Source organism: Semicossyphus pulcher, unplaced genomic scaffold, assembly GCF_022749685.1.
Source record: "Semicossyphus pulcher isolate SPU_LCO1_2020_fin unplaced genomic scaffold, fSemPul1.0.p SCAF_14, whole genome shotgun sequence".
Classification (NCBI taxonomy): Eukaryota; Metazoa; Chordata; class Actinopteri; order Labriformes; family Labridae; genus Semicossyphus; species Semicossyphus pulcher.
Genome location: NW_027211648.1, coordinates 22818434 through 22841532, shown reverse-complemented (window position 1 = coordinate 22841532; position 23099 = coordinate 22818434). Strand labels below are relative to the sequence as shown.

Sequence of the window (23099 nt, the reverse complement as noted above, 5' to 3'; positions counted from 1 at the left end):
ATGCACTGGCAGCTGAAAACTATTTTCTGTGTATGTTGTATATTTTTGCACTCTTAGGCGTGGCATCTGCATGAAACAGCCGTGCTATAATAAATCATTTAATTGGTCTACTATCCTGCTGAGGACTTCTGGGTTTTTGTTTAATAAGAATTCAGCAGCTCTACACCTTGGAGCGGGGTGCATTGATTTTTAAACATTTCCATTCTTCCTTCCCTGCTTAGAATTGTATTTTTAGTCCTTTATTTGTTCCTTGGTCAGGATTTAACTTCTCTTCTTTTAAAAATGTTCTATAGTTTTTTTCCTCCTCTGGAGGATGCTGTTATAGGCCTTTAGAAACCAAGGAGAGGGTTCATATATAATGTAGGCTGTAAACGGTAAATGGACTGCACTTAAAGGGCCATTCTACCTTTCCTGGCACTTTTCCTATACAGGAGGGCATACAGAAAGCATATGTGTTGCTTATTATAACATGCTAAAGGATTTAGTTAACACGTGAACAGTTGAATAACACTGCATGAGTATATGGTTAAAGAGAGTTGTTTAAAGCAGTGATTCTCAACTGGTCTAGCCTCAGAAAACTACCACCTCCTTAATGACAAATCACGGCACACATTTTTTAACCACTCAAATTCATTTAAGTAAAATCTGTGCAGTTTGGACCTGATATGAAACATCACACTATCTCAAAACGGCAAAACACAACAGTATAATAATCAGCCAAAATGACAAGCAGACATGCCACAAGCATAAGAATACCATATTCATGGCTCAATCGGATTAAGTGCAACGTAAATGCAACTATTGTAGGGCTCATCAAGTTTAAGAATGTAAATGTAACTGTAGCTGTGATTACCCAATCACTGGACACATGGAGTGTAAATAAACTACACTACTACTGCACGCACGTCATTGGAAACCCATGTTCTTCAAAATAAATGCGCAGCATAGACTTTTGGTCACAACCAGGGATTCAAAGCATCCATAATGATTACTTTTATACTAACAATGGATCACATGACTAGTTTTTTTATGAAAGTTGTTGCATGTCGTGATAAACCCTAAGAGAATTGTCATCAGGCCCAGCTTTTTAAAGTCTTTAAGTTCATTGTTTGGGTTTCACAGCAGATGTAGCGCTGTATGCTAACTGCTCACCACCAAACAGTAAAGAGACACAATTAGCAGCTACCAGGTTAACAAAGCGCAGCATTAAGCAGTCAAAGAGACAAATACTTGTGCATACTTTTGGTCATCACAGGCACACAAACACGTCTCTTAATGCTAATACTGCTACGTATATTAAACTGTGTGTGCTAATATGCCGTTTACTAACATGCTCATCCCATGAACTAAAGAGCTCAACTAAACCTTTCTTTTTGCCTAATTATAGGTTAACACATATGCAGAGTGTGTGTTTATATTGTTGTAAATAATTGGCCAAGTGGGAAGCCATTCATTAACATTACCCATGCGTTCCTCTACTTATTTTGCTTTGGAGACATTGTTCTTCCTCATACTGCGTCTACTCTGTTGATGCACTCAAAAACTAAACATTTCCTTCCCTCTTCTCTCTGTCTCTCACCCTCTCTTTTACTACAGAATGATCCCCCCATCAAGCAAGAACTTCCTGGTCAACAACCTGGCTGCAGGGACCCAGTACGACCTCTGCGTGCTGGCCATCTACGATGATGTCATCACCTCTCTGACAGCGACTCGCGTGGTCGGCTGCGTGCAGTTCTCCACCGAGTCGGAGTACATGAGGTGTCATTTTATGCAGTCTCAGTTCCTCGGTGGGACTATGATCATCATCATTGGAGGGATAATAGTGGCCTCTGTGCTCGTTTTCATCATCATCCTGATGATACGGTACAAGGTGGGTTTCTGTCTGTCTCATTGAATCCACTCCAGCCATAAAGGAAAGAGAATGAGAGGAGAGAGCATTTCATTGAATGGGAAGATTGGCATTATTCACATGGTAGCTGTATGCCAGCCTGGTCTCAATCTGATGAACTGAATTACAGTCACTAGACATTTTTGACCATTTGAAATTCAATGTATCACTCCATCCAACCATATCCTATGTAGATACATACAGCTCCAGAAAAAAAGAGCTGCTCTCTGCTTTTACTATTTATAGGTTTGTGTTTGTGTAAAATTAACTTTTGTTTCATTGTAAACAACATTTTACCCCACCTTCCAAATAAAATATTTTCATGTATTTGCAGACAATGACAACTGGCCAAAAGATGCAAAGATTATGTTTTTCAGAACCCGAATTTTGCAGAAAACAAGTTCATGTTCACGTTTAAACAACAGAATACTAATGTTTTAAGTTAGGAAGAGTTCAGAAATCAATATTTGGTGGACCAACCAGATTTTAACCACAGCTCTCGTGGGTCTTGGCATGCTCTCCACCAGTCTTTCACACTGCTGTTGGGTGACGTTAGGCCACTCTTGGCGGAGAAATTCAAGCAGCTCGGCTTTGTTCGATGGCTTGTGACCATGTTCCTCTTGATCACACTGAGGAGGTTTTCGGTGGGGTTTAGATCTAGACCGGGCTGGCCATGACATGTAGAGCGAGAACATTTAAGGAGTGGTCTCTTAATTTTTTTCCGCATGGCCGTGTAATTTTGTCTCTTTCTATATAAGCCCATATCTGCCACGAAATAATTTAAAAGTGTCTCAGTTTGAGTTTAAAATCATAAAATAAAAAATAATGCTGAAGGAAAATCAAATACTTTTAAGTAGATTATTAGTTCATCTTTTAGATTTTTTTTTTTTTATACAGTGATAGTTTAAAGACTTGACAAGTGCTAAAGGTGCACATGCAGCTGGTATCAATGTGGGGAAGCTGAAATTACAGTATATTTCATGCTCCCTACCACTAGGCTACTGGGCGCCCTGCAAGTCATACCAACCAATGTAATACATTAGAAAGTTTTTAAAAAATTCTACATTGCACAAATTTATTATGTTTTGGCAACAAAGGTGTGGTGGCCTTAATGTAAAAAATATAGTCATTTAAAGAACCTTAAAGCCTGTGTACACTTGGATCAATAGCAGAGTGAGATGTTTCCAGCTCCTTGGTAATATCTGTCCAAAGCTTTTATTCCAAACTAACCCAGCATCAAAAAAAAGATCAGCCAAATGAGATGTAAGGGAGACTTTATTAAACATATAACATAAAGGTACATTGTGATGGACATCATGCAAAAGCAATGTATATTTTACACTTACATAGCTGACAGTACTGTTGGTGAAAATAATACTGCTGTAATATTTTTGGTCATTTTTTCAATGAAAGCGTTTGTATTAAAACATGAAACAACAACACCTCATTGCTTCCATCTGTTCTTTCCTCAGGTGTGTAACCCCGGTGAGGGTGGGAAAGGCGTTTCACTGTCAATGACCAATGTTCACTCACAGACCAACGGGTCACAGTCACAGGGATGCACAGTGACTCCCAGCGCCTCTAAACATGGCTCAATCGGATTAGATGACCTCTCAGGAGGCTCAAAGAAAAGGAGCGCAGCAGGAGGAGGAGGGGGCAAGGATACGGTGACTCAGTCTTCTGACTCTTCCCTGCCCGACTGCTCCACAGCTACGTCCGTTCTCAGCCAGTCTTGGGCAGCCAAAAGCCCAACAGCTGGAAATGGGGACCGGGAGAAGGCGGGTGAAGCTCAAGCTAGTGTCTCTTCGCCTACCACCACCAACGGTTCGTTAACCAAGCCAAAGCGGAAGCCCGCACCGAGTAAGCCTGGCTCGACTTGCTCAAACGCCTCAGCTACCCCTGAAAATCTTACCTCCCCTTCCCCTCGCCCTCCTTCCTCCGCTTCCTCTGCTCTCCTCCCCTCCTCCATCCCTCTGGAGAATCTCAACACCAACCGCAATAACTCCACCTCTCTCAACCAAACCCCACCTCCTTTTGCACCTTCCCCCTTCTCCAGCCCTCACGCCACCCCAAGCCCCGTCCCCTCCATCCGATTCAGAGAGACACCCATCCTGCGCAGGGCTCCTCGTGCCGCCTCCTCTGCCTCCGCCAAGTACCAGACTCTCCCTGTGGAAGAGGGAGGGAGGAGCAGGGCGAGGAGGAGGTACTCGCTCAGTGAAGGAGGTGATTCAAAGACTCACTCATCCCATCAGGGAGGAGGAGGTGTGCCCAAATTAGGGCGTATAATGCGGAACAAAAGGAGCCAATCAATGAGCGGGATGCTGCTCCCGAAAGATGGGGATGGGGACTCAGACAGAGGGCGGTGTGATTCAGACTGGATTCTAGAAAGCACCGTTTGAACTGAAACAAGATAGCAACCATGAAATAAACTTTGGTTTATTCATTCACTTTTGTATGAGTGTGTGTGTGTGTGTGTGTGTGAGGTTGTGTGTGCGTGTGTGTGTGTGTTAGTTTGAACTTGTTTTGAGGTGTAAGAGCGAAAGTTTAAGTGTGTTTGCGACACCCGAATCTGTGTGTGTGCTGTTGCTGTTTAGAATGTGTGTTTTCGGTGTGTATGTGTGTTTTCCTGTTGGAACCTTTGTTTATAGATGTGTGGGTTGATGATTGTGTGTTTCTGGGTGAAAGTGTGTGTGTGTACTTTTTCTTATTTTTTTCTCATTTTCATAACTTTTCTCCAAACTCTTCTGTTCAGTTTACAGATTTTTCACTTTGACAGTTTCCTATCTGTTTTCACTCTGTCATTCAGCGAGGGGCTAACTCGCCTTGTCTTGATGCGTCCTCGAGTTGTCTCATTGGTTCCACTTATAGCACAAAAACAAAACAAGACAATGGGTTTGCCACGTCATTTCCAGATTCACTGTCACCTTATCTGAAAATACCACAAAAAGGGAATTATTACAGGAAAAAAAAGACGAATAAAAGACGAATAAAAGAACTGAAAAGCACACCATTCTTACATTCACACGCCCACAGGAAGTGTGTGTCCATATGGTGGCAAGAGAATAGCAGTCGGTGCCTTCTTTTGCACTAACAGATCCTCTGACAGATGATGTAACCGGACTGAAGACTCCACCATGCTCCACTTACGAGGGATTGGGACTGAGGGGCCAAACAAAGGAAGAGAGATTTCACTAATAGCCTTTCTTACCTGCTGAGGAGTACAGATGTTTCCTGACATGTAGACAGACACAAACTGAGACAAAAAGCAACAAACAGGTGAAGACTTTAACAGACCTCTTATGAAATTGATATTTTTTAAAGGGAAGAATAAAAGAAAAAAGAAGATTAAAAACCCTGTGAGCTTTTCACTGACATTGGTATACAACAGCCTGTGTTCGTCACGAGCTCCCGGAAAGCTTCTGTACAGAAAAGACAACATGTACTGTGTTGTTATGTTGTGTAAAATAAAAAAGGGATAAAATGAAAACTGCAACTGTGATACTTTTATGTGTGTATATGTTGAAAATAAGCTTCTGAGGAAATGAGTTTGATGTTTACTTATGTAGCCAGGATGAGTTCTTACAAAATGAGCTTGTTAAACTGCAGCAATAATGTCTCCAGCATCACTTTTTCCTGAAATCTTTACTTTGTCAGCACATCCAATATTTATGGGAGGTCATAATCACTTGTCATCTGGCATCAATGTTCCTTGCTTAAATTGTAGTTCCCATTACTGCATCATCAGATGCGTCGTTTGGCTTAATAAAACCTATACACACACACACACACACACACAAACACACACATTATCTGAGTTAATTAAAATAAATCATGTAATCATCTAACATCAAATTTTCAAACCTCCCACTTTTCCGCGACTGCAAACAAGTTTACGAGTGTAACAAACAAGTGCTCCCACAAGGCCTTTTATGCCAATGACTGAGGCTCATGGGATATGTTGTTGTTGAGTGCTTACAAAACTAATCATTGCTTTATCTTGATTCAAATTAGTTAGAGTTACTGAAAATAATACAGTAGAAGAAAAAACCTTAGAAAGCATAGAAGTTTTCTTTTTTTTTTTTAGAATACATCTAAAAAAATAAATAAATAAATAGAGACATGAGAGTGGACAGGATGGCGTTCTATATGCTCTCACTCTCTTACACAACACTCTTACAGATTAACAAGCACTCTCTGTAACACTCTGTGAGCATTAACTACAGCTGGTGAAGTAAAGAACAACTTTAACTACGTTTTATACTGTTTAAACTATTATAACACAAAATATTCCCTCTAAAATTCATTCAATTAAAATAGTTTTTTTTTTCAACAGAAATGAACTAAAAAAGTGCAACATAAATGCAACTAATGTAGGGCTCATTAAGTGTCAAGAATGTAACTTTAGCTAGGACTACCTAATCAGTGGATGCATGAAGTGGGAATAAACTACACTACTACTGCACACACATCATTGGAAACCCATCTCCTTCAAAATAAAAGTGCAGCACATATCCGCGACCCACTTTTGGGTCCCGACCCACCAGTTGAGAATCACAGTCCTAAACTATCACCCCTCCATGAATTCATTTTGGGAAGGACAGCAGGCATATTAAGTTTTTATTTTATCTGGTTTTATCTTCAACTTGATCCCATGTAGGCCATGAATTATGATGGACTGGTTCAAATAGTTTGGCTTGAGCAATCTGCTGGCTTAAAATTGAAAAAACAATTTGGAATATGTAGTCAGGTAAAAGATAAAAGGCAAAAGCACCCGTGTTAGTTTGAATTAAAGCTAAGAGGTTAGCTGTGAAATCCCCCTTACTAGTTAAGAGTCAAAGTACCAAATTGCCTGTCATACATACTCTTATCACAGTAATATGAGACACTGACACACTTAAACACCACACGCTGCTATCATTAGGCAAGCCCCTACAGTAACGAGGGGACCTGGGGCCCAGTATGGGTGAAGTCACTATCAGTTAACATCAGTGCAGGAAATTGATTCACTTTGCAATGAAATTACTGAAAACTGTTTGACATCAAACAGTTCTGACAGGCAATTGCAAATGGATGTTCTCACTTCAATTATAAGACACTGCTGTTTTAATGAAGTAAACTGAATTGACTGAACTGAAGGTGAATCATTGCTGACCTTTGTTCGTATATATAAGTGGTCATTCTGTGGTTTTCTGCAGAAGTGGACCCTCACCGTGAGTAATAAATTATTAGTAATGAAGTCGACTCATAAACCGGCATGTTTAATTAAAGGGAGTGAGATACGCACTGAAGTTCCTGAGGGATTAAAACCAGAATTACCCCCCACCACTGCACTCCTATCACATTCAGGTTCTCTCCCTGGATTTAAATTTCAATAGCTGATGACGCCAACAGACATCAGGTGAATATTTAAACAGGAACCCGAGCCGCTGGAGAGTCATACGATAAGACGAGAGGGGAAATAATTCTCTGTGTTTAATCTGTGTAAAAAGGCCACTGCCTCTGCGTTACAGCTGTCCTATAAAGCCACAGAAGGGAGGGCACGGATCCGCAATCCTCCTCACTTTACAGGTGTGTCATCGATGTCCTGTTTTAAGCCTTCTTTGCTGACCTTCCAGTGCATTTTTTAAATGTGGGCTATGCAGGATAAAGTACAGCAAATATACCCCTCCCTTCAGTTCTCCTTCAGAAGCTCCGCCCTCAACATCGATGATTGTGCATAACCAGGAAACTGATTCTAATACCTGACTAATTACAAGCAGTATGGCCAAATTCTGAGTCTCTGCTGCTAAAAAAGTTAGCCTCAATAAGGGAGTTGTGTTCGTTATCATGGTGTAGCTTCATTTCTTGTTGGTGTGGATGCAATAAAGGGAAAGTATAGTAGAGGGAGAGGTCAGGGTGCACTAGCTTAAAGCTACCTTTTTCTTCGTGCCTGGAATAGTGTTGGCAAAAAGGATATTGGATTAAAATGGCACACCCCACCTTTAAGCTGTAAATGCTTAATGGTAAGAGGCTTTGGAGTAGAATATCCTTCCCTATACCCTTATTCCTGGTTTTCTATCCCTTTCAACCCCTCACTCTTTCATTTCTCTCTCAGTTTCCCTCTTCTATCACTAAATATTTTTTGCAGATGTTAAAGCAGCTTTTGTGCAGCGTGTGTTACCTTGTGTAGCACTAGAAGAAGCTTAAAAAATCTGTGACATTTACACAGCAGTTGCACTTATAAAGACTCCCCCACAGTGTGAGTAAGGTGCAACATTTAGAAATTAATGAGTAAAGTTTTGTTGGAAACTCCAGAGACATATGATCCATGACTGGGGAGCAGAACCTGGCAGAGCTCTCTAATGGAGGCCATCTGATCAAGCCCCAGCAGAAGTTTGAGTCATCTGGTAGAAGCGGGAGCAGCATGGCTGCGGTGCCTCTGGGACCATAAACACAAACTGAGGAAAATGGTGTGTTTGTTTCCAGCATGTGAGAAACAGTTAGATAGACCCGGCTGAATGAACGAGATGAGGAAAAGCATGACGGAGGAAGATGGACCAGAGCCAAGAAGCCGTACTACAGAAGTCCAGATTAAATGTTGCTAACGTAAATCCTTGCTGCACGATCCAGATTAGTTTTAGAGTAAACAAAACCTTTAACCGGAGAGTGTGTTTGTGTGAAGATTGACGACTAATGGTGAAAAAAAACAGGCCATCTGCTCTTGGCTGCTCTTTGGTTTCAGGTGAAGTCACCGTCTGTTGCAGAGTAAAGGCTCAGGTGACAGCATTATAATCCTGAAATCAATTGATTTTAATGAAATTGCTGCAATCTGTGGATTGGCCTGCGGAGGGGGTGAAGGAACTCACATTTCAACATTTTTTGCACATTAATATGTGAATTCACGCCGGTGACCAACAAAAAAAAGAACCCTGTAAGCATTCTCTGTGTCATCACTGAATCGATAAATAAACAAAGATTTTTTGAATATGCTATTTTACTTTGTTTAGCATCTGTGGATTTCCAGAGAAAATGCCTTAAAATAACTACCCAGTTACAGAATTAACAACCTTCATTTCTTATTACAAATATTTTCTCCACATTTCATGTTTTTGCATGCTCAGCTAACCTTCTTTGCACTAATTGCCATGTTAGTTATTAATTGAATTCATTAATTGGAAGTGTGCCAAATGAGCAATTCATTTGCATAATTAGTGGTAAATTACAAAGTTCTGTGAAGGAAAAGAGAAATTATTTGCAAAAAGTGTGAATAGTGATTCTAAGTTGTGGTTGTTGACTGTGGTTAATGCTTTTTATGACTGGAAACAAATCACATTTTCTAACAAAGACATATGATTCTTTGGTGGTGTGTGTGTGCGTCAGTGTTTCAGTGTGTATTCTGGTTTGCGGCATATTGAGTTCCTTTACCCCAGTATCAAATACTTCTCTCAGTGTCAGCTTCCTCCCACCTTCTTAGACCATCCATATGGTTATATGAGCATCTAAGCAGGTGTAACCTGTATTGAATCTTGTATGGACACACACAATAACACACAATAACACACACACACACACACACACACACACTGTGGCTTTGCAGTAGATTTCCCAGCCTGAATTGGGCCTTCAGGGACTGTGGTGTTGTATAATGAGGCGAACACTAATTATTCTGCTGTGTGCGTGCGTGCTTGTGTGTGTCTGTGTGTGTGTGGCTGTGTGAGCAAACTTGAGCACATGTTTCTGTCCATCTAAACTAATTGTCTTTGCTTTACCTCAGTAGGATCAATTGTCAAACTGAGGGATTAAATGAGGGGTTAGAATTAGGGACGTAATATAAGTAAATGGATTGTCTCAAGAGTACGATAACACAAATGTGCGTGTGTGTGTGTGTGTGTGTGTGTGAGTTAAATTATTCTTCCCTCATCCTTTTCTCTTGCATGCCAGAAGAAACGCTTAATGAGTGTGTCAGCATGTGCCGGCCAACTGTGGTGACGTGCTTGTGTATGAGAGAGAAAGTGTGTATCAGCATATACCCGATGCAGGAAGTGTGTATGTGCGACTAAGTGCGGATGTGTGTGACTGTGTAGTAAGTGAAGTGAACATCACCTCGACATCACCTCAAATGGAAATAACGAGATTCATTTTTTGAACGCTGCGCTATTAAATAGGAGGAAAGTGTCAAGTAAGCATCATTGTTTTTGTGTTGAGCAAACGGAGTGCACAGGAAACAAATGAGACTTTACATCTTGTGTTCCTCTGAGCAGCTTTTAAAGGCTGAGGGCATACGGTTCAAACTCTGCAGGGAAACAGGAGAATATAGTAGCTATCATGTAGTAGTAACATTTCCTTTTTCTTTACTTTAAATGAATTCCATGACAGAGAGGAGAGACAATAACTAACATCCTCACAATAAATCAAAGGTCCTTGAGATGAGACGGCTCACATAAACAGTTGTGTAAGTAGATCTGACTTTATTTGTGAGCATGTTTGTTTGACTTCTGTCTATGACATGCACAGCCTTTACATATTCGATTAATGCGTCCCTGCTTTACCAGGTGAGAAAGTACTGATATGTTGTGAAAGAAATAGAATGGGACAAAGGAAAACACTTTATGTAGGGAAAGAGGTAGTAATAGTTTTGGTGCATGTAAGGTGCATGGCCTTGTGTATTCGGTCCATGTAAATTCTCTCTGAACATCATCTTCTTTCATGTTTTTTTTTTTTTTCATTTCGTTACAAATGTCAAGGCAATGTTTGAAAGACTTGCTGACTCAACTGAGGATGGTGAGGCAGTTTTGCTGTCTTCTTCTCATGTAAAAATACATTTAACCCTTAGATGCACGAGTGTCCAGTCATTGACAGTTCCTCTATCTTTTTTAATTTCTTGCAGGTAAGTGACACCATGTTAGCAGAAGCTTATGATGTGATAGTCCCTGTGATTGTTGGGCGGCTGTGGCTCAGTGATAGAGTCAGTCGTCTCTCAGTCAGAAGGTTGGTTGTTCGATCCCTGACTGCTGCAGTCACGTGTCGAAGTGTCCTTGGGCAAGACACTGAACCCCAAATTGCAGTGTGGCATAGCCACTGGGTATGAATGTGCATAGATGTGATTGGAGATTGACACTTGGGCCTTTGCCATCAGTGTGTGAATGGGTGAATGTGACATGTAGTGTAAAAGTGCTTTCATTGCTTGGAAGACTAAACAAGTGCTATATAAGTACAGTCCATTACCATTGTCTCCTCACTGTATGCAGTTGTGATAAACTGCCTGTTTGTGGCTGTGATCATTGCACACAGGTACATTGTATTTCCCACACCTGTTGTTGACTACCTAGCAGCCATGACAGCCTGGATGAGGAAACATAAAAGGAAGAGAATGTTTTCAATGACAAGGAAACCTGTCGATCAATATGTAGCAATATAATGGACACACACATGCATGTGCGCACACGTACAATACATACAGTAATGTTAGTAAAGGTTAACAAAGTTAGCCAGCTAGTCTTAGACTTAGTCAATAAAGTAAGCTTATTTGTTGATACATGATAATACATGATAACATACTCTTTCACACAATAGTCATGAATGACATCCACACATACATGAATGTGCGAGTATGTTATAATATATGAATTTGATGACATCAAATATTTTCGGAGGTAAAAATGAAGATAATACTTACATGTATCAGGTCTTGCTGTGTAAATGATCTTCAGGAGAGGTGACACTTCTGAAATAATCTGTGTGGTCCACAGTAAATATATTCCTGAAGGCCACAGTTGGTAAGAATCAAAGGTTTCCATGAGATTCCATAGGAAATGCATGCGGGTCATTTTGGCCCACTTATGGAAGCTGGGGGTAGTAATACAAAAACTATAATTTCTTACATTTTATTAAAGGTAACTTCAAAATTTAAATGGTATAATATCAAAAACATGTTTTTTGAGGAATACCTGGAATATGAAATGTTCACAACTTTTCATTGCGAAGATATTGCACAGAAAACGACCTCACCGGGTCATTTTTGACCCACTTATGTATCTAAGAGTTAACTATGGAGACAAGAACAAACAGCCATCTACAATATACTTCACACTCTCAAAACACAAACATTATTTTAGAGACAGAGAAAAGTACAGGAGCTTATGCTAGACATTTGCTATTACTCCTTACACTGAGGGCATTTTCCCCATATTTTTAATTGCATTATTTAATCTGTGCATCATAATACCTTTGGAAACCTGGAGTTCAAATACAAGAAAATTCTGAAAAAGTTGAACGTTGAATCAAACTTTAACTGTGAAGGGCAGAAAGGCATAGACTGAAAATTCTGCCAGACTGCAGGATGAAAGATTGCAGCAGGCAAAAACATCTCTCCGCAGTGATGAATGAGACAAACAAATCAAACAACATTGGATTTTCACCCAGAGGACAGGGGTTAAAGTCCTGGGTGAAACCAAAGTAATTTAAGATGTTTATTCTGAACTTAACCGTTTGATTTATTTGCCTTAACCTATCCACGCAGTTTTCCTGCTTTGACCTGAATGACAGAATGTTATAAATCAGGTCTTAGACAAGGAGAAAGCTGGCGTTGGTATGAAACACGGTGTTGAGTGTTGGTATTTGGAATGAGAATGTGCTGGTCTAACAATGGTAAAGTAGCATGCCATTATCTTATGTCCTAACTGGTATTGGAGAAAAGCATTGGGAGCAATGCTATAATACCTACAAACTCAGCTGAACCTGCAGAACACATGCATGCAAAGTATTACTCCAATAAAATAAACATTTTATTGACAAATAGGGAAAAGAATACAGCATGTACGAGATTAAGTTACAGTCCCAGACTACATACAGTATATCATCTTACATGTCATTTTTTTAATATTCTAGATTACATTTATTTCCCTGCTTGTAACTAGCAGCCGACTTCTTCCCAACTCTTTAGCTGTCTTAGCACCCAAAAACTCTGACAGATGACAGTATAGAGGAGAGACAGTTTCTGCGTCAGATTGGGCTATGAGGGACATTTGAAGTAGGAGCCAAGTGAGTATCAATTTGCATTGACTTAAATGAACAGTAAAGTGTCTTCTGATGACAAACAAATTGTTGCATTAAATGCTGTGTCTAATTACAGCATACTCTAGTAGGGTGGAGTAGTGTCTGATTGTAGCATAATTTTGGATCATAATGATCTTGTAAAATGTTGACACATTAGGACCTCCTATCTGGTTTCTAATTGCTGTATTTGCAGTCTAATAGCCTTGTATAATGTTTAGGTGTATGATGTCTAATTAGGGTGTAAATGTGTATTATTTCTATTTCCTGTCTAAATAGATCCAAAGTGCACCTTAAGTCTTTTTAGTGCACCGTAAAATAAAGTGCTTCTGACAACTTTACTGTGTCAAGGTGATGCGTCAGTCACAGTAAGGCTCTCTGCTTCTCAGGTGTTCCCTTCAGAGTATTACTCCAATAAAATTCACATTTTGACATATAGGGAAAAGAATAAAGTTTATATACAGTAAACAATCTTATGTATTTCTAGATTAAATTTCTTTCAGTTTGTAACTAGCAGCCCACTTCTCCACCTAAATTCTCCTCCAACTCCTCAGCAGCATTATAAAAAGCTCTGTGAGTGTGCTGTCACACCGTAGCCAACAACAGGATGACACTATAAAGGAGAGACTGGCTCGGCTGCAGATTGTGTTCTCTTCAAGCTGCTGTGTCCCTGAAAACAAAATACACACTGTTGCTCAGCATTGCTTTTACCTCTTGAATTTGACTTGCAAACCAATTAGTCACACAGCTCATGCTGTAAACAGAGTATGAATGAGTGAAATGAGAGAACAAACACCTTCCTGCAGCACCATGCCGTGCGGAGGATGTCTGGCTTGCTCTTACACCACAAAATGTTAAACGACGGAGGCAGAGCTGAGCGCCAAATACACTTAAGAGGCTTTGGGGGAGGGTGAGATAGCCCGACGGATGGATGAAAGGACGAGGGAGGTGTTCCTACAACCCTGCGCCACTCTTTCATCCGTTTCTCCACCCCTCTTCCCAAAGCACCTTAAGTGTATACTTTCCTGCAGCACTTCCCAGGGGACCATTTGAATATTCCACGCTGTCTGACTTTTTACATACTTTGGTTTCTTTTTTCCTTTATGTGAAGAAGAAGAAGAAGACGAGGGAGGGATATAAAAAGGAAGGAGGGATGGTAGCAGGGCAGAAGGGGAGTTGGATAAGGGAGGGAAGAATTTAGGAGGTTTGAATACATAATTTTTAATGAATAGTTCAGTGAAAGACGGTCTACGCTGCTGCAAAGGTATAAACACCTCCACAGTAAAGTGTTGTCAACCCAGCATGTGTCAAAGAGTGTTAGGAGAATATATATTTCTTTAAGTGTGCTTTTTCTGCTTCCTCACACAAGCAGAAAAACATAAGCAATATGAAAAAAAGGAGCAAATAATTTTGGTGCATCAACATAGAAACACTACAGAGATATTGTAAGAAGAGCTGACTTATGGAAGACAATTAGATGAAAAATCAGTGAAATACCAGGTACTCATAGTTAAAGGAATTCCTGTTTTGGAGAGACTAAAACATTAAATCTACATTTGTAATGGAATATTAAGAGAAATATAGCTACATGCATTACCAGAATAATAACATGACATTTAAGGCACAAAATAATTTAATTTAATCTCTTGGTTCCATTCATTTCAAACACTACAACATCACCATGGCAATATATTGCCCCCATGCCATACCTTTGGAGTGTTTGTGTGTTTTCCTATGCCGTGCAGAAGGTGTTGTTTGTCTGTATGTAAGCAGCCACATTTACTTTTAGTAAAAGTGAGGCATACTGGGAAATACCTGTTTTCTTCCGGAAACATAGATAAAATGATTTAAAACTCTGCAGAAGCATTGCTAACACCTCATGTTTGATTGTCTAATCCATATAAAAACTGAAACTGAGCCCTGCTAAACAGTTTTTTTTGTTAGTTTTTTTGGCTGGGCAGAGAAACTTTGAACAGGACGGCGCTAGCTTTTCCCCCCAGCTTCCAGTGTTAATCAATTGTCTAGTTGTCTTATACGTGATTTTTTTTTGTGATTTTTTCAAATTTGGTTGTAAATGTAACTACCCCATTATTGTGGCGTTTTCAACAAAATTACGTGGCCATAGATGCTATTACTTTAGGGCAGGGATTCCCAAACCTACCTCTACCTCTAGGGGGTGCATGTGAGGAAATATGTAATGGTGGTGTCATGTTGTATTAATTTCACCAAGTGGGATTTTTTACTTGAAAATCCTCAAATGGATCCACTTTCTGTCCATGTGATCTGTTTCTGAGCCTCTGCAGGTTTTAATCAAACTTTTCTTTACTTGGTGGATTGTGTGTAACTCTACAGCAGTTTGAGTCAAATTGGGCTACTGATGTTCTAATTTCCATAATCGCTATGTTATGTTTGGTAATTTTAATTTAAACTTTATTCAATTTGTCTTTAATGCGGCTGAAGATATGATAGCATTTTCCCCATCTCCTCTCATGATGGGCCTGTTTGTCTGTGCGTATCTCCTCGACCTTGCTCATCTTCTTTGCTCTTTCAAAGCTCTGAGTAAGTTTGTTGCAGTGTAGTTTCAGTTTAGAATGTAAGAGTGCATGGTTGTGATCTGTTGAATATTTTGAATATCTTGATTATTTGTGCAGAATTAAACTTGATGCCTTCAATGCGCCTATAAATAGGCTATGTTGCTAAGTGTTGGGGGTACATCAACCCGTTCGGGATGTAGAAGGGGGTGTGTTGCATAAAAAGTTTGGGAACCGCTGTTTTAGAGTATCCTGGAAAGAAAAATTGTCCAAACCCCACAGCTTATCGACAGGTTTGCCTCAAGGGTCAGTGCTTGGTCCCCTTGTCTTTTCAATATACTGCATCACTTGGTGCAATCATTCACTCCCATGGTTTCTCACAGGCTCAGACAGAAATGGGGGGGAGGGGTCGACTTGCCGGCTTTCTTATAAGAACTAGTACAAATATCTGCATTTAGGCAACTAATGAAACTAGTCAATACAAAAAAATATATAATCTTGAAGCCCTCTTCATTGCGTCAAGTGTTTAACATAATAAAATAAAAAGAGAAAATGTTTCCCATACACTTGGGCTCGGCTACCTGACCCTGAGTATGGAAAGCAAGAACACCATGGAATATACCGACCCAATCTTTTATTCAGTACAAAATAGTATGACCTGACAAATCAAAGTAACAGAATGTCATTTTATATATTAATGTATACATATGTCTTAATTCCTCAAAAGCGAAATTGCATGTGACATCATATTATTCGGGTCTCCTGTGTAGCTAATGCAGTATGAATTCACATTTCCTGTACATTGTTGTACACCGCAGCTCAAAGGGCAAGATCAATATTTTTTCCAATGCTCGCTTTACTTGTGCTGCGTGGACATGCAAGTTACTGGAATACAAACATATCGATTACAGAGAAGCAAAAAGGACAACAGAGTGAAGGACAAGAACATAAAACAAAACGATGCATTTATATTTGGGGTACTGGACTGTTGCAGAGTATAACCATCTTCTCTTCTTCCCACAGAGTAGCTTTTATGCTGTCATTCAGTTTCCTTCATGGTGAATGTCAGGTATTGAAGGTCACCTGTCTGTGTGTGCATATGATGCATTTTGATGTGAAACTGTGCTGTGGTTCAATAAGAAAGGATTTAAGTTAAGTGAGTGTGGTCGTAACACCTTACTGTAGGTGCTACACTTTAAGTATAGCTGAGACTGGTGGGAATGTTGTACGTGCTTTAGGTGTTTGGTCAGCAACGCAAGTGTTGGGTGAATAAAAAGTTTGTCTGCTTGAAAACACAGGAGATCACAAAGAAATGCAAGATTCATCCTTATTGGCAACATCAAAGTCAAGGAATCGCCTAAGTTCAAAATACAATCTGTGGGAACGATGTGTCTGTACCAACTTCTGTGCTGACCCATTTAAGAGTTTTTGAGATATTTCTCAAAGTAAATGACAACGAGATGAAAGGCAGGGTATCATAAAGCCATGGTGAGCTCATTTTGTGGAACTTTTGCAGTGTGTAATCTATTGTGTATTCCAGAGGGAGTATAAGCTACCCTCCCTCTCCCACACATGTTCTGCTGTAAATTGCACAGGACTAATAACTTTTGAGCTACTGCAGGAACATTTATTGTAGCTTATAATTAGCTACGATTAGCTTATCGTTCACCGTCCCACTTTTTTTTCTAGAGGTATCTCGGCCGGCAAACTTTTATATTACCTGAGATGTCATTCAATAATTTGTTGATGGCTTGGGTTTTCTCATTTGAAAACTGACTGTAAATATGAAGCTATGACGTAGAAAAGCAAAGACAGCAAAACTGAAGCATACTTTGAGGCCTGCTGCTAAACTTGTGCGCTTAAATTAGTTGTTGGCTGAGTTTTGCTGGATCTATACACCCTTCACATTGCCCGACAGTCTGGGCTGAACATGGGTAGGCCTACCAACCATTGTCTCGGAGGAGATTTCTCCTCCTATTGACACAAGAGGTGAATGTCAGCCAAACCTCATGTAGTCCAACCTGCTTGTTTACTTCCCCGGTGTTGTGGATGTTCAGATGGCTGAGATGGAGGAAAAACCGTAAACAAATCCACCTTTGGGAAACGCAAGAGAGGTGAGGCAATAGAGGGAAGGAAGATGAGGAGAGATGTATTTTTTTCTTACAGCCAACAAAAAAATATCTCTCATTCGGGTGAGATAATTCCTTGTTTTTATTGCAGTTTTATATGACAGCATTTATTAGAATCAGACAAAACCTGCAGCAAAAGAAAATAGTTTTGAGAAAAAGATCCGGCAACACCGGCAGATTGGCAGGTTCTTGCAACATTTATATTCAGACCTCACAATAAATTAGTGGAAGAGTGAATTTAATAGATAAAGAATGAGATTGGGAAGAGGTGGAGGGAGGAAACATGATTTAACATGCTGGGTTCTGGGCTAAATATTCCACGAAACACGAGGAGAAATCAATGGCAAGGTGGTGAAGAAGGAATAAAAATGTGGAGAGGGTAAACACAGGCAGTCTCTCTCTTTCTATTCCAAAAGCTCTCCACTTGTACTGTAATTTTCTTTCACCCCCGCCCAGTCCATCTCCTCAACCATTCCCTGCTTCCCAGCAGGCAGCGTTTGTCAATTTACAATACTCCACAATGAGACCATGCTGTTCAATCCCTCTCTGCAGATGGATGGATGAATGGTAAGTGGACGAGATGTTTAAATAGAGAGAGGGCCTAGAGAGGGGAGAGTGGATACGATGGTAGATTGACAGGGAGAAGGAGAGAGGGGTGGAAAAGATGCATGAATACATGTGTTTTTAAGTAGAGGGGATTGTTGAGCAGGGAGTGGTTAATGGGAGAAGGGAGACAGCAAAGGAGGAATACATGTTTTTTAAAACTTTGTGGGCACTCAGCATGAGAGATGAGAGAAGGAGAGGAGGGGAGTGACAAAATAGTTCTACAGGGGCTGTACTTACGATTCAGAGTCCAGAGGATGACAGTCCCGCAGTGACATTTAGCTCTGGTATAGTGATTTGCAAGTTGGTCAAAACTATATCTTCTGTTGATTGACTGTGTCCTCCTCTCCACTTATGTGTTCACTGACTAAACCTGTGTCACAAATTGCAGGAGAGCAGGGAAAGTGGAGCCAAATGCAGGCACAGTGACCAGGCAGGCAGATGCAATAATACAAGAGATATTTAATGACAAAACAAAGAGGCTTACAGAGTCTGGGTATGACAGGCAGGCAGGCAAATGAAACAGGTCCAAGGTCAAAATCAGAACAAGCAGGCCAGGATGTTACAGCAAATGAACTGGCATAAAAACTATGAAAATTAGCTGGGTTTGTGCTAGGGAGCTGACGAAGGAAATGTATTACAGGTGTGTGGGTCCAGGCTATTGATAGGCGATGGTCGACAAGTGAAACTAATGAGGATGGAGCAGGCAATCAAATGGGAGGGAAACACACAAGGCTAAAAACTAAGCTCAGGACTGCGATAGTACCCTCCCTAAAAGGGATGGCTGCCATGCTGCCTTACAGAGCTGGGCAGGTGGATGGGGGCCTGGAGGAGGAAATTAAAGCAAGATGGGCCTTGGTGCAGGAGAACTCGGGTGGACGTCCCGGGGGGCAGGGCAGATGGCCAGATAAGGTCTGGAAGGTAGCCAGGAGGCTGACCAGACAGGCAGACCTGGTCTGAAGGGTGACCAGGAGGTCGACTGTGGAGGAGGACTCGTCTGGATGTCGAAGACGGTGCCCCTTTGGAGGTGGAGGTGAATGCCGATTAAGCTGGAGGTCAGGACTGGAGTCGGTTGCTGAGACCTGAGGAAGAGGCTATCAACGAGGCAGCAGAACTGGAGGCCGGCACCAGAGCAACAGTACACACAGGAGGTGGGGCGACTTGCAATGCTTCAGACTCTGGAACTTAAGGCGGCTGCAGCACACGAACTGGAGTCTACTGGAGTTTAGCAGGAACAGGAATCAGGCTTTCACTAGGGGGTAATTCTCATCGTCACTCCCCACTCCCTGCTGTTACTAGCTTGGTTATGTCTTGTGGTCAGAGCTTAGAGCTTAAATATCAATGCTATAGAAGTTCAATGCTCACAATATAATACAATCCATGTGAGTTGGCTGACTGACTTTAATATGAACTGCAGAGAACTGGTCGGTGAATAAGTGTGTTTTGCACTCTCGCAGGCTTGTTCTCTCTCTCTTTTAGGGCATTTCAGGGCAACAAAGGCCGTGTGGGAGCTGTCACTCCGTTCACTGGTCAGAAATCTCATGTGGTTGGTGGGTGGATAAACGGGATAGCTATCCAAAATGGACCAACGGCAGAATTGGCATTTGTTCCTAATCACGGCCATCATTTGGGCCTTATACCAAGCCAAAATATGCGAGCATTTTAACGCACTTCACGGCAGCATCTAGAGCACAATGTGTTGCTTCATGTTATGCGAAAAAGACGTGCTGCATTCAGTCGTCCCATTAAGTGGAGAATGGAGCACATATTGAGCGCATACGACGACATTCTAACCTTCCAACTGTTAAACCGAAGACAACTAAACGATTCATGACATGAGTTACTTTGTAAGCAAGTTTGTTTTTACAATAACAACAGCTCTGGTACACAGCACATTCGATATAAAGGTAGTTTTCAATTGAATTTGGCCAAAGAATATTTAACAAAATAGCTAAAAGCTTAAAAAAACTGACTAAAGGCAAGGACACAAAAGTTTCACATGTCATGGTGAGAGACTTCAGCACTGGGCAGCACTGTACAGCGCCCAGCAACAACAACACAATACATCCAAAATGACAAGAACATTTCTTTTTCAGAATCAGACACCTGTGCATTGGTAATGTTTCGTACGAAATGGCTTTCACAACATCAGGAATATAATTAATAATGAGAAGAAGTGCAGCCGCAACGAGTAGTGCAAACAGCCTGTTAACTGTGCGCACACTCGACAAAGTGAAATGAACATCAAAAACATGATCACAATTTATATTGTAAACAAAAATACATGCATCCCGCTTTGCATTTAATGTATTGTATTAAACTAAGTCTATCACAATGTCAGAAAACAAAAAGAATGAAAATAAAATAAATAAAAGGACCTTGTTTAATCCAAAAATTTGCGATGGTTCCAGCAGTTGAGTCGGGTTGGATTGCGTTCTTACCACAAGCGAACTGCAGCAGTGTTCGCTTGGAATTGGATCGAGACCACCTCTTCAACAAGTTCTCGGCCCGGTTTTTTTGGTCCGCACCCAAGTGCGATTGCTTTGTTCCCATCCTGCCCAAACGAAGCGCACCAAGGGGGTAAATGCTCCAGGGTTCAATTTAACTGAACTAAACAAGGCAGGTGTGAAAACATCCTTAGTCTTTCAGCCATTACCTGAACTTAGACTGAATGAATCTCTGAACAAAATTTCTCAGGGCATCTGTGCCGAGTTTACACTGCTTACTATGCCATCTCACACTTCTATTAAATCAGGAGGGTTGCATGTATATCTCCACTGATTAATTGTTTCCACATCAAAGTGCAAAGTCATCATCAACCTTTCAACTACTCAAGCTATGTAGAGATAAAACAAATGAACCTTCAAAGCAAAGTCGTCCGATAATTACAATCCTAACAGGTCGCAGCAAAATCATCCCCAACTGCAGATCACATTTTACCCGCTTCTCTGTTTGTAAGGGAGAATAGAGGTGCTGAAGATTAGTTGTAGACAGAAGAAAATGCCATCAGCGAGGGAAATTGGGGAGAATTAAGAAATGAGAATATACTTAGAGGTGGGAAAGAACAGAAAAGAGGGGAGAAAGTGTGCTGGGAGAACAAACAAGAGATGGGGAAGGAAAGAATATCAAAAATATACGGTGCAGAGAGAAAGTATGAAGAGAGATGGACCAGAGAAGCTGCAAAGATCAAAGTGTGTAGGATTGGCTGTTAGTTTTATTAATCCAATATTTCCTGGTACAGCACAAGTGGGAAGTGGTGGAGGGAAGGAGGGAAAGAGAGGAAGTTTGCACGATCAAAGCAGTTGATACTGTTGTTTACTGTGATTAGCTGGATGGATGTGTGATTGCTTCGTGACTCAATTTGTTAAAGGTGTTAATGGAGCAAAATAAAACTTCTCTAACTGGTTCTATTGAACGTCTTTGCACATTATTGTCTATCTTTGAAAGAGAATATTGCTCCAGTAATTATCCTACACACATATCTTCTCTTTTTTATATACCTCCCTGGATATAGTTGTTTATTTAAACTTGAAATAAATGGTATTATTGCTCTGTTCAAAACGGTAATGCCTGCTAGCATGTTCGCAATACATTGTTTTGTTAGAACCAATGTGTCTGAAGTGTTTTAAGGATTTTTGAAAATAATGGGGACCTATTACGCCTGTAAGTTAATCCTGCAGCAGCAGACAGTCGCAGGAGCTTTGAAGTAAACACAGACGGTGGTTTAGACTCTTCACAGGCTTTATTAACAGTATAAAAAAAATATACCAGCGTGTTGCTCTAAACCAGGTCATCTTTTCTACAGCTGTGTGGCTCATTTGTGTGTTTGTGTGAGATTGTGTGTGTATTAGTGCAGTGGTGGTGATGTAATTACTGATGTTGGCAAACAAACAGAGAAAGGCAGGGTCTAGATGGATGCAGGCACACACACACACACACACACACACACACACACACACACACAAGAGAAGAAAGCAGAAGAAAGAAAAATCCCATCCTGGCGGAGAAAGCATCGCTAATGCTCAGCAAACAGCAGACTTTCCAACAGGCACAGGCACAGCGCTAAACCCACTATTTGTGTATCTTTATGTGGTTATCTTTGTGTGCATTGGCTTGTGTGCAGTCGCCTCCCTGTCTGGTCTTTGGAACTTATTTTTAACATTTCATTTCAAAGGTAAAATTTTAGATTTAATAACGATTTTATACATTGAAGATGCTAGATGGGAATTTGCATAGAGCTGAAAATTATCATCATTGTGTATGGGCCCTATAGACAGCAGAAGGCACACAGTCTAAAGTGCACAGTGCTAAGTGATTTAGGGCGGCTCTGACGCTAGTTACACGGCGCACAATCTGGGCGCAAACCGAGGCACAGTCCCTGGATTATTCATAGGTGTGTTTTCAGCATAAAATGAATCAAACCAATCAGAGTGTCAGCTCCCATTCCCTGTAAGAGACCGGTGCGCCTGCAGGCAGGCGTGTTGCTATTTACACAGCAGATTTCAGTGTTTCCTCTTAAAAAAACACAGGTCATTGTACGATACATGTCGAAGTACGGATTGATGTTAAAGCCACTGAAGCGATCCCACTGCCCAACAGAAACGCAAATGAAAAGAGGCATGTGTACATTTACACACGAGGCACAGCATTAATTATTTAAATCTCCAGACGGACAGGATCTTATGTTGATTAAAGTTCAGCATGCTGACCATCAAAGACAGGTAGGCTTTAGATGTTAATTTACTTGTTGTTGCTGCTGGATCACATGGCTGTATTCTCGTGCGTAATGGACACTCTGCGTAATGGGACTAACTGGACAGTGTTTTAATATCTGTGGGCACGATTGTCGGTGCCACAGGGAGTAATGCCTGAGTATGGTAATTAATTTACCTCCTAGTTGCATGTGTATGAGTGTGT

General features: G+C 40.8%; 1 protein-coding gene across 2 annotated transcripts in view; it reads left to right on the top strand.

Annotated features, from left to right (window-relative positions):
* The window catches only part of lrfn5a (leucine rich repeat and fibronectin type III domain containing 5a), a 118872-nt gene extending 113514 nt beyond the window's left edge, over window positions 1–5358 (top strand). For both annotated transcript variants that reach the window (XM_069662070.1, XM_069662071.1), the window contains 2 exons: window positions 1597–1870; window positions 3361–5358. In XM_069662070.1, coding sequence (XP_069518171.1) covers window positions 1597–1870; window positions 3361–4287 — 1201 coding nt within the window. In that variant the 3' untranslated portion in view covers window positions 4288–5358. The remainder of the gene's footprint in view (window positions 1–1596; window positions 1871–3360) is intronic.
* Window positions 5359–23099: the final 17741 nt, after the last annotated feature.